This window comes from Schistocerca americana, chromosome 11, assembly GCF_021461395.2.
Source record: "Schistocerca americana isolate TAMUIC-IGC-003095 chromosome 11, iqSchAmer2.1, whole genome shotgun sequence".
Lineage (NCBI taxonomy): Eukaryota > Metazoa > Arthropoda > Insecta > Orthoptera > Acrididae > Schistocerca > Schistocerca americana.
In genome coordinates, this window is record NC_060129.1 from 147,646,482 (window position 1) to 147,660,522 (window position 14,041).

A 14,041-nucleotide genomic window follows, 5' to 3' on the forward strand; every position below is an offset into this window, starting at 1 on the left:
TACTTCTACGGAAGATGTTCAAGAGGAATCTGAAGAGGATGATACTGGTGAACAAATGAAAAAATCAAGAAGATGTTCGAGAGGAATCTGAAGAGGATGATACTGATGAACAAATTAAAGAAAATCAAAGGATGAATCTTAGAGGTCAGTCTAATCTGCGAGCATCTGCTCGTTTTTGGGACCAAGATATAGCTTGTTCTACCATTATCTTTGAACCTCAAACTTTTGAAAAAGTAATAGTGTGGAAACAAGCAATGGAAGAGGAAATGACATCCTTGAAAAAGAACATAACTTGGGATCTAGTACCATTTCCACACAGCTGCAAGGCAGTTTGATGTAAGTGGGTCTATCGTGTGAAGCAGAATTATGACGGAAAAATTGACGGCTTTAAAGTTAGATTATGTGCAAAAGATTATTCACAACGAGAAGAAATAGATTGTGAAGAGACATCTTTCCTGTGGTCCGATATGATTCAATCAGAGTTTTATTAGCCATAGCAGCTTCACGAGATATGGAAATTAGGCGGTTTGATGTTAAGACTGTATTCCTGAAAGGGGATTTAAAAGAAGAAGTTTACATGGAACAACCGAAAGGTTTTGTTGTAGAAGGCTCAAATTATGTTTGCAAACTGAAGAAGTATCTATCTGGACTCAAATGATCACCACGTTGTCAGACTAAAAAATTTGTACATTTTCTGACAATGTTTGGCTTTGTGCAACTGAATGCAGACAAATGTGGCTTCGATGCTTTAACAGATGGCACTGATGTTTATCTGATGCTTTATATGGATGATTGCTTGCTTATTTGTAAATCTCGAAAAATACTGCAAAATGTTTTGACAGCGCTGGGATCAATGTTTGAAATTACTCTGGGCAATAGAAAATAATTCTGCGGATTGGAAACTGAACAAAGCCCTTCTACAAAAGAAATCTACATAGTCCAGCAAAGATAGATCAATTGTTTATTTCACAGGTTTAACATGGATGAGTCAAAAAATGGTTCAAATGGCTCTGAGCACTATGAGACTTAACATCTGAGGTCATCAGTCGCCTACAACTTAGAACTACTTAAACCTAACTAACCTAAAGACACCATACACATCCATGCCCGAGGTAGGATTCGAACCAGCGACTGCAGCTGTCGCGCGGTTCCAGATTGAAGAGCCTAGAACTGCTCGGTCACAACGGGCGGCTCATGTATGATTCAAAACCGAACTTCACTACTTATGATGTTGGAATCATGTTGCTCACCGGGCAATCTCCCGCAAACCAACATGAGATAAAGGGGATGGAAAGCAGATCATATCGGCAGGCAGTCGGTAGGTTAATGTTTGCACCAACTGTCTCACAGCCAGCCACCGTGTTCGCTGTGAGTATGGTAAGCAAGTTTTTTACGTAATCTGGGTCTCAACCACTGTCATGCTGTTAAAAGGATTATGAAATACCTACAGCGGACCAGGGACGTGACCATAAGGTACAAAGCTGACTCTACTGGACTGGTGGTCTACCCAGTTGCCGACTTTGCTGGTCTACTCAGATGCCGACTTCGCTGGTGACTGTGACACTCGTCGGTCAACGACAGGCAATGTGAATTTGTTAGCAGGTGGGTCTGTGACTTGGTGTTCACGTCGACAGAAATGTGTAAGTAGATCAACAAAGGAGGCCGAGTACATAGTAGCTTCAGATGCTGGTGCTGAAGATATTTGGTTGCGTGGTTTTCTCAATGAACTTGGTTTTCAGTTAGACAAACCAACAACACTCCATGCTGACAATCCAAGTGCTATTCACCCGATTAAAAACACAGAACACCACAAAGATACCGAGGACATTGACATTAAATAGCATTATATACGTGATCATGTTGAAAATAATGAGACTGAAGTTTATTATGTTTATTCTAATAAACAGTCGGCAGACTTATTACAAAACCTTTAACTACAGACAAATTCATATTAAACAGAAAAGCTCTGTTAATGATCTCAAAACAAACTCAATAAAACAAGACTGGGAGTGTTGACAGCAGTGAGGATGTTGTACCTAGTTCTTTTTTTTTTTTTTTTTTTGAGGGGGTTTCATTTTCACTTTTCGTGGTGTGAGTGCGCCAGATATTTATTTTCATCCTATTCGTCCACGAGACTCAGAGGGCCATTGACACGGGTTCACAGGTAGATGCCGTGTTTCTTGACTTCCGCAAGGCGTTCAATACAGTTCCTCGCAGTCGTTTAATGAACAGAGTAAGGGCATATGGACTATCAGACCAATTGTGTGATTGGATTGAAGAGTTCCTAGATAACAGAACGCAGCATGTCATTCTCAATGGAGAGAAGTCTTCCGAAGTAAGAGTGATTTCAGGTGTGCCGCAGGGGAGTGTCAGAGGACCGTTGCTATTCACAATATACTTAAATGTCCTTGTGGATGACATCGGAAGTTCACTGAGGCTTTTTGCAGATGATGCTGTGGTGTATCAAGAGGTTGTAACAATGGAAAATTGTACTGAAATGCAGGAGGATCTGCAGCGAATTGACGCATGGTGCCGGGAATGGCAATTGAATTTCAATGTAGAAGAGTGTGATGTGCTGCGAATACATAGAAAGAAAGATCCTTTATCATTTAGCAACAATATAGCAGGTCAGCAACTGGAAGCAGTTAATTACATAAATTATCTGGGAGTACGCATTAGGAGTGATTTAAAATGGAATGATCATATAACGTTGATCGTCGGTAAAGCAGATGCCAGATTGAGATTCATTGGAAGAATCCTAAGGAAATGCAATCCGAAAACAAAGGAAGTAGGTTACAGTACAGTTGTTCGCCCACTGCTTGAATACTGCTCAGCAGTGTGGAATCCGTACCAGATATGGGTTGATAGAGGAGATAGAGGGGATCCAATGGCGAGCAGCGCGCTTCGTTACAGGATCATTTAGTAATCGCGAAAGCGTTACGGAGATGATAGATAAACTCCAGTGGAAGACTCTGCAGGAGAGACGCTCAGTAGCTCGGTACGGGCTTTTGTTAAAGTTTCTAGAACATACCTGCACCGAAGAGTCAATCAGTATATTGCTTCCTCCTACGTATATCTCGCGAAGAGACCATGAGGATAAAATCAGAGAGATTAGAGTCCACACAGAAGCACACCGACAATCCTTCTTTCCACGAACAATACGAGACTGGAATAGAAAGGAGAACCGATAGAGGTACTCAGGGTACCCTCCGCCACACACCGTCAGATGGCTTGCGGAGTATGGATGTAGATGCGGATGTGGATCCAGTATACGGCTGTCTTTCGTGACATTATAAAATTATATCTTTGTTTTAACTTTTGGTTACAATAAAGAAAGGACCAATAAGTTATTTGTACTCCAATCTACAGTATTTCGCTCCAACATAATTAAAGACATCAATTTTCGAATCGAGTAAGACTTCGAGAAGATCGTCGAGATTTACCATAGAATATAGATCTAGTTTCTGATCGACTTTGAAATGACAAGATGTCAGAGCGAAATGGATTGGAATCTTTGGCCAAATTTAGGAGGGAAGTCAAATGGGGATTTTTGTGAAGTGCCGCATGTGTAATTGTAGAAAGTGAGCGAGAGAGTTACAGTTGTGGGAGGTTGACAAATCGATGTTTTTTATGGTATTGCGATGTGTGATATGTTATAAAATACCACGCGTTCTAGTACGCAGAAAAACAAGATAAATCCACACGGGCGAGTATAATTGTAATTTGTGATTAGCGTCTTATCAGTGTTCGGTAGTGAAAGTTTCATAATTTTGATTATAGATCCACTTTTTGTCTGCGTTTCAGTGTGGTGGATATGAATGTAGTATATGCCAATAACTTTAATCGCTTGTGAACCTCTGTGTTTATTTTACCCTTTTGCATAGTAATACGAATAGAACTGTTCCGTTCATAACCACGATATGCTTGTGTTGTCCACTTTTTATTAATGTTTTTTGAACCCACACTCAAACGCGTTGCTAAATGTACGTTTAGGATTAGATTGGGTTGGAAGGTGATCATTTGTGACATGGGGACGCCAACGATTGTAATCAAGTAATGATTGTGAATGTCAAGTAACTGTTGTGACACAAACATTAACTGGAGCATTCCATTTATTAGTCCATCTGCGACGAAGCTGTTTGAGTTACAGGTAATGACATTAATGTAAACGTGCAAGTATAGGTTATAGTATATCTGCAGTTTGAAACCCGTACTCGTTCCCTTCTAAATCATGAAGGAAATTTTTTCCGTCCTTGTATTTCTAAATTTCAGTTTTCTACTGTGGATAGTGATGTCGTACTGAACAAATTTATAGTATTTTTGAGTAAGATTGTCAGCGGTAATTCTGTTTGGTGGATTGTAAATGTTGAGTGCATAGGAATGGACTGAAAAGTATTGGCTCCCGTTGGTACTAGTTGCCAAGTCCTTGGTGACATTGTTGGCATTTATTGTGGATGTAGAGTGGAGTCCTGTTAAAAAGTGCTCCACTTTCGTAGAGCGGTACATATGGGCCATAATGTGACTGAATGTTGTATTTCATTCATAGTTGTAGAACGCCTGAATCGGTGCTTCAGTAGTGGATCATTTTGTGTTTATGTCTGCACATGTGGACGCGTTTGGAGCGATACATTTAGAATAAGTCACATAAATTTTAATGTCGAGAATGGATGACACCCTGAACTTACAATTGAAGAAGCCACAATCACAAACGTGTCATGTACATTGTGGTAATTGGATTACCAGTATGCCTCTTTGTTACAGGTGTGACAAATGCACATTACTTTGCCAATTCAGTGTTAAACTGTGAATATGTAGGTAGTATATGAAGTTTGTAATACACTAGAAACTTCACACATCTTGTATAAACAATACAGGAACTGCATTTTTCAGAATAAAAGACATTACATCATTATAATCCTGTTGGTGTGACAGCACACTAAAATTGAATAGTTAGTGAACTATTTGTTTTATACTAACGTAAGAAATATAATATTCATGCAGTTAAAAGTTGTGATATCTTTCTGACCACAATTCGGGCACATCATATTATTTACCCACCTTAGTCATCGCTGTGACATATGCTCTCCAGTATAAAACTTATCAGATTGTTGGAGATGCCTTGATAAACGAATGTTGAAGATTGTCACTTTTTGGCATTTTTTTTGTTCCGGTGGATGAAATTGACATGAATACTTTAATGTTTTGTATGGAGACCCTGAATTGCTTGTATAGTCTCCCATAGTTCAGAGGTGGCATAAATAAGTGCTGTTACGGTTGTGACTCCTTGAATGTTTGTTTGCACACAGAAGTTAATGTGTACATATGTTAAACTATCATCTCATTCTGTACAGATGAAACATATTATTCAAAATGTGGAGGCTTCTAAGTCACTTCGCATGTCTTGCACAGTTCAGCTGCATGAAGGTGCTGGAAGAGATTATTTTATATTGTTCCAATACAATTATAAAATTGGTTTGAATTTATCTTCGAAACGAGTTACAATGTAAATGTAATCAGTATACTTTAGTTAACACATCTTACATAAGTCATAATATACTGCTGTTTTAATGTTAGTGTGGCACAAAGCTAGTGACAAACATTTACATCACTACATTTACATCACTTGCTTTACAGAAGTATTGTCACAATTTGTACAGACAAATGTGGTAGGGGAAGCTGCAGTTGTTGATCCACCTGCCTTATACTTACGAACCCTTTGTTTTCTTAGTACCTGATGAAATTTGGTTGCATTCTATTAGCAGAGGCCTCTCTAGAATGCTTCTGATAATATTAAGCATACCACTGAATTTCTGTATGGTGAAGTGTTGTGTGTTCAACCTCAGCTAATTCATAGTTAGATTTGGAGTTAAAGTTGACAGGGTACAGAAGCCATAATTGACATCATTACTTGTAGAAAGCACATTAACTAGCACAACACTCATGTTTTATGATCAAATCCATAAGGAATGTTGTAAGCATTAGTACAGTGTTAAGTATTATGATCTTTTCCCCTCAATACCTTTTTTTTTTTTTTTTTTTTTTTTTAAAAAAAAAAAAAAAAAAAAAAAAAAAAGGGGGGGGCCTTAGTTTAAGTTAGTGAAACTTCAAAAGAAAGTAGTCAGAACAATTTTGACAATTTTATTCGAACACCAAAGAGAACCATGCGCACCACTATTTAAGAAGCCAAATATATTATCCCTTTCATGCCAATACATACTAGAAATACATTTCACTAAGGAAAGCATTAACAGACTTCAGAGGTATGGATCACCACCCCATGAAAAAAGTTGAAAAACCTCTTTAAGACTAATTCACCCATCCAACAAACTTATACAATAATGGTGTTAAATGTATGGGAATAGAATTATGCTATCACCTTGCAACATCAATAAAAGGAATTTGGGAAGTGAAAAAATTTAAAATGCATGTAAAATCTCTGAATAAAATACTGTTTTTACCCCATCCAGGAATTTTTGGAATCTGACTTGTCCTAGTAAATAAAAGTAAATCAAAACAGTCATCACTTAAGATATTTTCATGCGTGTCTTTATGCCTTCTGTAGAAATTAAAGTAAACAGGTTAGAAACTGTTACTGTTTGAGCATGTCATTTTGTCCACTCCTGCAGCACATAAGATGATAAACTACATGATGTTGTAGAATTACAACCTTTGCTATCCAGGTAAAAATAACACAATCAGCATTATAGCGTTAATGTCTGCTGTTTTAAAGAGCTCTTAGCTAATTTTTTTTGAAAATGCTGTTTGATATTCCTCGTGTAGGCTATTTGTTGTAATATGCATTTTTGTATTGACTTAACGCGTCAATTGTACAAGTTACTGTACTGATTTTATCCACAGGACTAATAATAAAAATAGTAAATAATAATATAATAATAATAATAAATAGATTGTCATATGATCACATGAGATCCTTTTTTTCTTATACTCATGTACTGTGATTATTCTTGATGTTGACTTTGTCTCCATAGACTGAAATCTTGAGGCTGAAAACTTAAGTGCAAACTCTCTCTCGAATACACCGAATAAAGATAGGGGGCCTATATCTTTTTTATGAAATGTTATATGTTAACTCAAACAGTGAAAAATCTGTGGTGGAATAATGACACTGTTATGAAAAGGATAGAGAACTGTTGCTGGCAGCCAGATGCAGTGGTCATGTATGTGGTAGAGCTGCTTTTGTGTGAATGTGTGTGTATGTTGTCTATTTCAGAAGGCGGCCTTCTGTCTGAAAGCTAACATGTTTGTTAGTCTTTTCGTTGTGCCTGTCTGCGACTCAACATCTCTGTATATGGCGAGTAGCAGTGTATCCTTTTCATAATATTGTATGTATTAATTCGAAATAACTCGGGGAAACACACACTGTAATACATTTCTGTCATTAAATAGAACATCGAAGACACTGAGCTGTTCTCGTGATTTCATCCTTTTATCAACACCAGTGTCCGGAGTGCTGTGTATCTCCGGGAAAGGGCCTACCTCCATGGAGCTACTGCTGAGCCGGCAAGTGATGACCTGTGATAAACTATTATCGGATGCCCTGCCTTGTAGAAATGCAGTGTCCAGCCTCCCCATTTCACCTACACACAAATGAATTTTCGAACAATATGCGAGTTCACATTTATTAGCCACTTGACAAAATTTGTATGTGCAGGTGATGATCGTAGTTTATCAACAGATACAGGTAGTAACTTATTGCTTGAAACTTGCCCACGAAAGGCAAAGGTCCCGAGTTCGAGTCTCAGTCCAGCACACATTTTTAATGTGCCAGGAAGTTTCATATCGGCGCACACTCCGCTGCAGAGTGAAAATTTCATTCTGGAACTAATAAGTTGTATGAAGTGGTTACTTACACTTCAATGGGACTATGTTTGGAATTTTATTAATTCTCACTTTGTTCATTCCAGAGGCACTCCTCTTTCTTTTAAGGGTGTAAAAAGTTCAAAAATTACTGGAGTCTGCTACTCAAAGTTAGTCAGAACATATACTTGTGCCATATAGTGGCATTTAATGATTACCAGCCATAAACAATGTTTTCTTAGATCTGTGCTGAACTTGTTGCCAAATGACAAACTGCCTATTGGCTTCTGTCTCGGGTTCTTCGGCCGACGTTCATCTAATGATTTTTATGATATTTTGCCAGCACGAGTGGTTGGCATTGTCAAAGCTTCACCCTCCATTGCCAGTGGTGAACTGGAGCCGAGCTAGCGGCCGCAGACTATATGTACCTGGTGCGCCAACGTCCGAGGGCTTCTCCGCGGTCATTTCTGGTGCGGTTCTCCTCTTGCTACCTGCGACGGTCGTTCACTGCAATACGGGAAGCCAGGATCCGTTTACCTTAAGGCTTTCCTCTTTCTTGTTCAAACTGTTCGCGTGTTTTTGTATTTCTACAGCTTCTCTGAACAAGCGCGTGTGATAGTGCTTCTCTACAGCCAGAACTTCCATGTCGGCAAGTTTTATTACGTGGTCGGTCTCATTCAGTGCGTGCACTGGAAATGACCGCGGAGAAGCCCTCGGACGTTGGCATGAGAGCTCGGCTCCAGTTCACCACCGGCAATGGAGGGTGAAGCATTTGACAATGCCAGCCACTCGTGCTGGCGAAACGTCAGAAAAATCATTAGATGAACGTCGGCCGAAGAACCCGAGACAGAAGCCAATAGGCAGTTTGTCAACAAGTGGCCACGAAAGCCTTAACAATTTTGTTGCCAAATGTTTCACACTAGATGTGATTGTGGCGTAACAGTTCCAAAAGTGCTTTTTGTGTTCATGAAATAGAAATATTTCTTCTATTTGTGCTTAACAGAAATGAGCTACTGCTATAGTAATTTAATTCTTTTTGAACACTATTGAAAGATTTTTTTTTTAGAAAATCATCTGTGTTGACTGGAGCTTTCAGGTTCTTTTTTCTTTTAAACATGAAACGTGATGTGCCATTAGACGGGTTCAGGAAGCTTTCTCAACATCTGAGTGACAGTATGTCACCACACACCCTTTGATGGTCTGTATGTCATCGGTTTGAAATTATAAATGAACATGCCGAGGCCACCTCTATACCCATTGTAGGGTAATACAATAAAATTTTCAAATCTCACATTTGGAATTTCAATTAAGGCTCTTTTGTAAAGAAAATGTAATAAAAAGGTCAAAAATAGTTTACATTCCAAAATATGTGTCCTTCGACTTTCGCAGTATATTCCCATTAAAATACTGATCTTCATCCTGGCTCGGTACATGCAATATTTCAGACATGCGTGTTAAAAAAATTGGTTGTAATGATTTTTTGGAGAAACAGTTTTAGTAACATTACTCCCGAATGAAACATTTTTCTGTTTTAGATACCAGTATGTATTCAGATGTCGAGGACATCGAAGTGGAGGACACCTCGACAATCCTCGCGAGGAGACAGAGGGAAGACGAGCTTTCTGCCAGGATGCAGGAGCTGATTGCTAATTTTGACAAATATTTGGAGGAAAAAGAAAAGCGCGTCACCGAAGACGATAAAAAGGAAGTGGATTCGCTGGTGGAGAGTATCTGCAAGAGTGGGCCGAGTGACATTCAGGAGAGCTGCACAATCGATGCCGCCTCGTGGAAGCCACCGGAAGAGGTCGTGTGCGCGCGAGACTGTTTCCGCGTCTTCTCTGCGGACACCCTGTCACTGTCGTGCTTCCCGGAGGTGGGGGCGGCGCGCTGCAAGTACTGCGAGCATCTGACCGGCCCGGGCACCTGGCAGCAGGTCTTACCACACGTCGAGGCCTTCGCCCAGCAGACCCACGTGCACCGATGTGCTGTCGCAGACACCTTCCCCAAGTTCCTCTTCTACCAGGTGTCCGTCTGCGACGACGTGGTCGCTGTCAGGCGCTTCTACCACGCCCTGTGTGCGTGCCGATTCGAGCCACCCTTGATGCTGGACGATATTTTGACAGTGTTCTACAACTGGGGCTTCAATAAGAATCTAGTGGATTACAGTTTTGAAACCAACGCAAATGTGCAGGTTAGTTATTTTCATATTCTGTACGTGATAGTTGCAACCTCTCTCTAAAATGACTCGGGATTACAATTCCAATTGTAAAGATCGTGCTCTCTTGTAAGATGTGATCAGTTTTTTAAAATTTATTGGTACTTCACATATTAGGCCAACCCGTAAATTGTCTGTGCCGTGCCTTTTTTTTCTGTTGCAATATGCGTGTACGCCGAAGTTTCCAATAGCACAACTACGCTTGTGTGTTTCTGTGTGCATACTTACCTAAAAATGGGGGGCTGTGCATGCACATTCCTTCCCACCTTTGTTTCAGTAGGAATCTTTGTGCTTTTTCAGCAGATGACTGGCAGGTGGGGCCTGTGTGTGTTTCATTGTGTAATATGTTAAGGTTATGCCGAGAGGCAATTTGTGTGTGTTGGTACGTGTTGACTCGAAAGGAAGCCCGTTTAACTTGGTAGATGCTTACAGACAAAAAACAGCCACATGGAATGCAGTTACCAAAGATGATTTGAATAAAAATTTGGGATATGATGCTCTGGGTATCAGTTGTCAGGTAGAAGGCTCCAATCATAAAAAGTTACTGTAAGTTTCAAAATGCAAAAAAGGGAATGAGAAGTTAGAAATTTATGAAAAGTGTGTATGACAACTGTGGATGAATATTTGAGCTTTGGTGGCTTAACAACACGTGTCTGAAGAAAAGAAATGATAGGGTCTGTGTTGCTCCGCAACAAACTATTAGAAATTTAAATGAGATACAAAATTGGAGAACAGAACTTTGGCACCTAAGCAATTCCTAAATATAATCTTTCATGATTAAAGTGGAGTAATCATTTTTTTATAAAATAAAATACAAATGAGACACTGAAAGTTAATTAAGCTTCACATAACGTTTAAAACTCTTTGTTAAATATTTCTCAGTTTCAGAAATAATCACTAAAATGCTTTGTTTTGAAATTTAAATTAAATGGTACTAGCTAATGAAAAATTGCCAGACTTAGTGCTACAGCTTCCGCAGCTGAAAGACTAAAATCTTCCTGTGACTACCTCATGAAATTTGCAAACAAAATATAGTCACTTTTTATTTCTTGTACCTTTGTTATTTAGCTACTTCTTGACCCACACTAGCTTTTGCAATTTTTTTTTGTCACCTTTTCATCTTAGCAGATCCAGCAGAAGCTCCCAAGAAAAGAAGGGGATCCACAGTAGACGGCTTGGGTAATGAGGCAGTGTATGTACATGGGAATGTCCATGCGTACATGTGTTCTTTCCACAACTTTTTGTGCCTGTCCTTCCATTCCCAGGTATCTGTGATTGCACATGAGGAAAGTGACCTTGTGTAGACATACCATTAAGTTATGTAAGTTTGCAGGGTTTCGTGGCTGTTATCACTGAAGTTAAAATGTTCTGGGTTATTAGGCCGCATCATGTTTCATCTAAAATGATAGACGCTTCGACCCCTCTGCTGGTATCTTCCTCAGGATCTTCTGATGTCCACTACTGTGTTCTAGCAGTAGTGGACACCAGAAGATCCTGAGGAAGATCCCAGCAGAGGGGTCGAAACGTCTATCATTTTAGAAGGAACACGACGCAGCTTAATAACCCAGAAGATTTTAACTTCAATAGTGTTAAGTTGTTAACAAGTTCCTTTAACTGACAGGAAAAATAGTTTTGTAGCTGGAAATGATTCATTAAAATATTGATACTTTTCTTTACTTATTGATGGTGTCCATTGTTGTTAAGAGATAGGACATTGTTCTCGTTTGCTGCTAACGTTCTAGGCTTTTAGCTTTTTGGACTGCAGTGCATTTATTCGTACACAAATCTCTTACATTCTGAAGTAATACTTAACACACACGATTCTGTAATTTTCCACACTTATTCATTAAACAAATTAAGCCAAGAGCGCACAAAAACTGGGCAGATACTGTTACCATGCAGCCACAGCTGCGGACATTGATGTAATCTTTTAATTAGAAGAATAAGGCTTACTTCTTTGTTGAAACTTGATTGTATGAATAGTAGTTTTACCTTCCCTTTAAATATGATCAGAAGTTTGCAGAGTGAACTGTTAATCATACTTATAACCTTGTCACAGGTGGGACAGCGAATGGATATAGCATTGAACATTGAACCAACATTTTACAAGAACTCTGTGAACTTTGCACTTACTTTCTTTTGAAAACACTAAATTCACACTATTGAAGCAATTCTCTGTGATGAAACATCAATAAAAACAAAGGTATCTATAAAAGTAGCAGTCAAAACAGTCACGGATGGGATGAGGACTTAGCACGGGTGGGACTAACGCAAAGTAGAATCTGGTTTTGTAAGTTAAAATTAATTTTATTATATTGACTTATAGGAAGGGCAAGTTCCCATCTCCGGAGTTCTGACAGGTTGGTGTTAGTGGGAAGTATCCAGATAACCCGGACGGTGTAACACTGTGCCAAGATGTGCTGGCCGTGCATCGAGGCGTGTTTAGCCACAGGGTGATCCTCATTACCAACAAACACTGTCTGCCTGTGTCCATTCATGCGAATGGACAGTTTGTTGCTGGTCATTCCCACACAGAAAGCTTCGCAGTGTAGGCAGGTCAGTTGGTAAACCACGTGGGTGCTTTCACACGTGGCCCTGCCTTTGATTGTGTACACCTTCCGGGTTACAGGACTGGAGTAGGTGGTGGTGGTGGTGGTGGTGGGAGGGTGCATGGGACAGGTTTTACACCGAGGGCGGTTGCAAGGGTAGGAGCCAGAGGGTAGGGAAGGTGGTTTGGGGATTTCATAGGGATGAACTAAGAGGTTACGAAGGTTAGGTGGATGGCAGAAAGACACTCTTGGTGGAGTGGGGAGGATTTCATGAAGGATGGATCTCATTTCAGGGCCGCATTTGAGGAAGTCATATCCCTGCTGGAGAGCCACATTCAGAGTCTGATCCAGTCCCAGAAAGTATCCAGTCACAAGTGGGGCACTTTTGGGGTTCTTCTGTGGGAGGTTCTGGGTTTGAAGGGATGAGGAAGAGGCTCTGGTTATTTGCTTCTGTACCAGGTCGGGAGGGTAGTTGCGGGATGCGAAAGCTGTTTGCAGGTTGTTGGTGTAATGGTTCAGGGATTCCGGACTGGAGCAGATTCGTTTGCCATGAAGACCTAGGCTGTAGGGAAGGGACCGTTTGATGTGGAATGGGTGGCAGCTGTCATAATGGAGGTACTGTTGCTTGTTGGTGGGTTTGATGTGGACGGACATGTGAAGCTGGCCATTGGACAGATTGAGGTCAACGTCAAGGAAAGTGGCATGGGATTTGGAGTAGGACCAGGTGAATCCGATGGAACCAAAGGAGTTGAGGTTGGAGAGGAAATTCTGGAGTTCTTCTTCACTGTGAGTCCAGATCATGAAGATGTCATCAATAAATCTGTACCAAACTTTGGGTTGGCAGGCCTGGGTAACCAAGAAGGCTTCCTCGTAAGCGACCCATGAATAGGTTGGCATACGAGGGGGCCATCCTGGTACCCATGGCTGTTCCCTTTAATTGTTGGTATGTCTGGCCTTCAAAAGTGAAGAAGTTGTGGGTCAGGATGAAACTGGCTAAGGTAATGAGGAAAGAGGTTTTAGGTAGGGTGGCAGGTGATCGGCGTGAAAGGAAGTGCTCCATAGCAGCGAGGCCCTGGACGTGCGGAATATTTGTGTATAAGGAAGCCCTTTCAACATCTTTGCCTCTTCCGCCTCGACTGACATCTCTGCCCAAACTCTTTGCCTTTACAAATGTCTGCTTGTGTCTGTGTTTGTGCGGATGGGTATGTGTGTGTGTGTGTGTGCGCGCGCGAGTGTATACCTATCCTTTTTTTCCCCCTAAGGTAAGTCTTTCCGCTCCCGGGATTGGAATGACTCCTTACCCTCTCCCTTAAAACCCACATCCTTTCGTCTTTCCCCATCCTTCCCTCTTTCCTGATGAAGCAACCATTGGTTGCGAAAGCTAGAATTTTGTGTGTATATATGTGTCTGTTTGTGTTTCTATCGACCTGCCAGCGCTTTCGTATGGTAAGTCACATGA

General features: G+C 40.4%; 1 protein-coding gene across 2 annotated transcripts in view; it reads left to right on the top strand.

The window, feature by feature from the left end:
• Positions 1-3,482: 3,482 nt before the first annotated feature.
• The window catches only part of LOC124554024, a 74,998-nt gene continuing 64,439 nt past the window's right edge, over positions 3,483-14,041 (top strand). Inside the window, exons 1-2 of one of the 2 annotated variants that reach the window (XM_047128049.1) lie at positions 3,483-4,150; positions 9,354-10,009. In XM_047128049.1, the coding sequence (XP_046984005.1) occupies positions 9,362-10,009 (648 nt within the window). In that variant the 5' untranslated portion in view covers positions 3,483-4,150; positions 9,354-9,361. The remainder of the gene's footprint in view (positions 4,151-9,353; positions 10,010-14,041) is intronic. The other variant, XM_047128050.1, reaches the window with a different exon arrangement.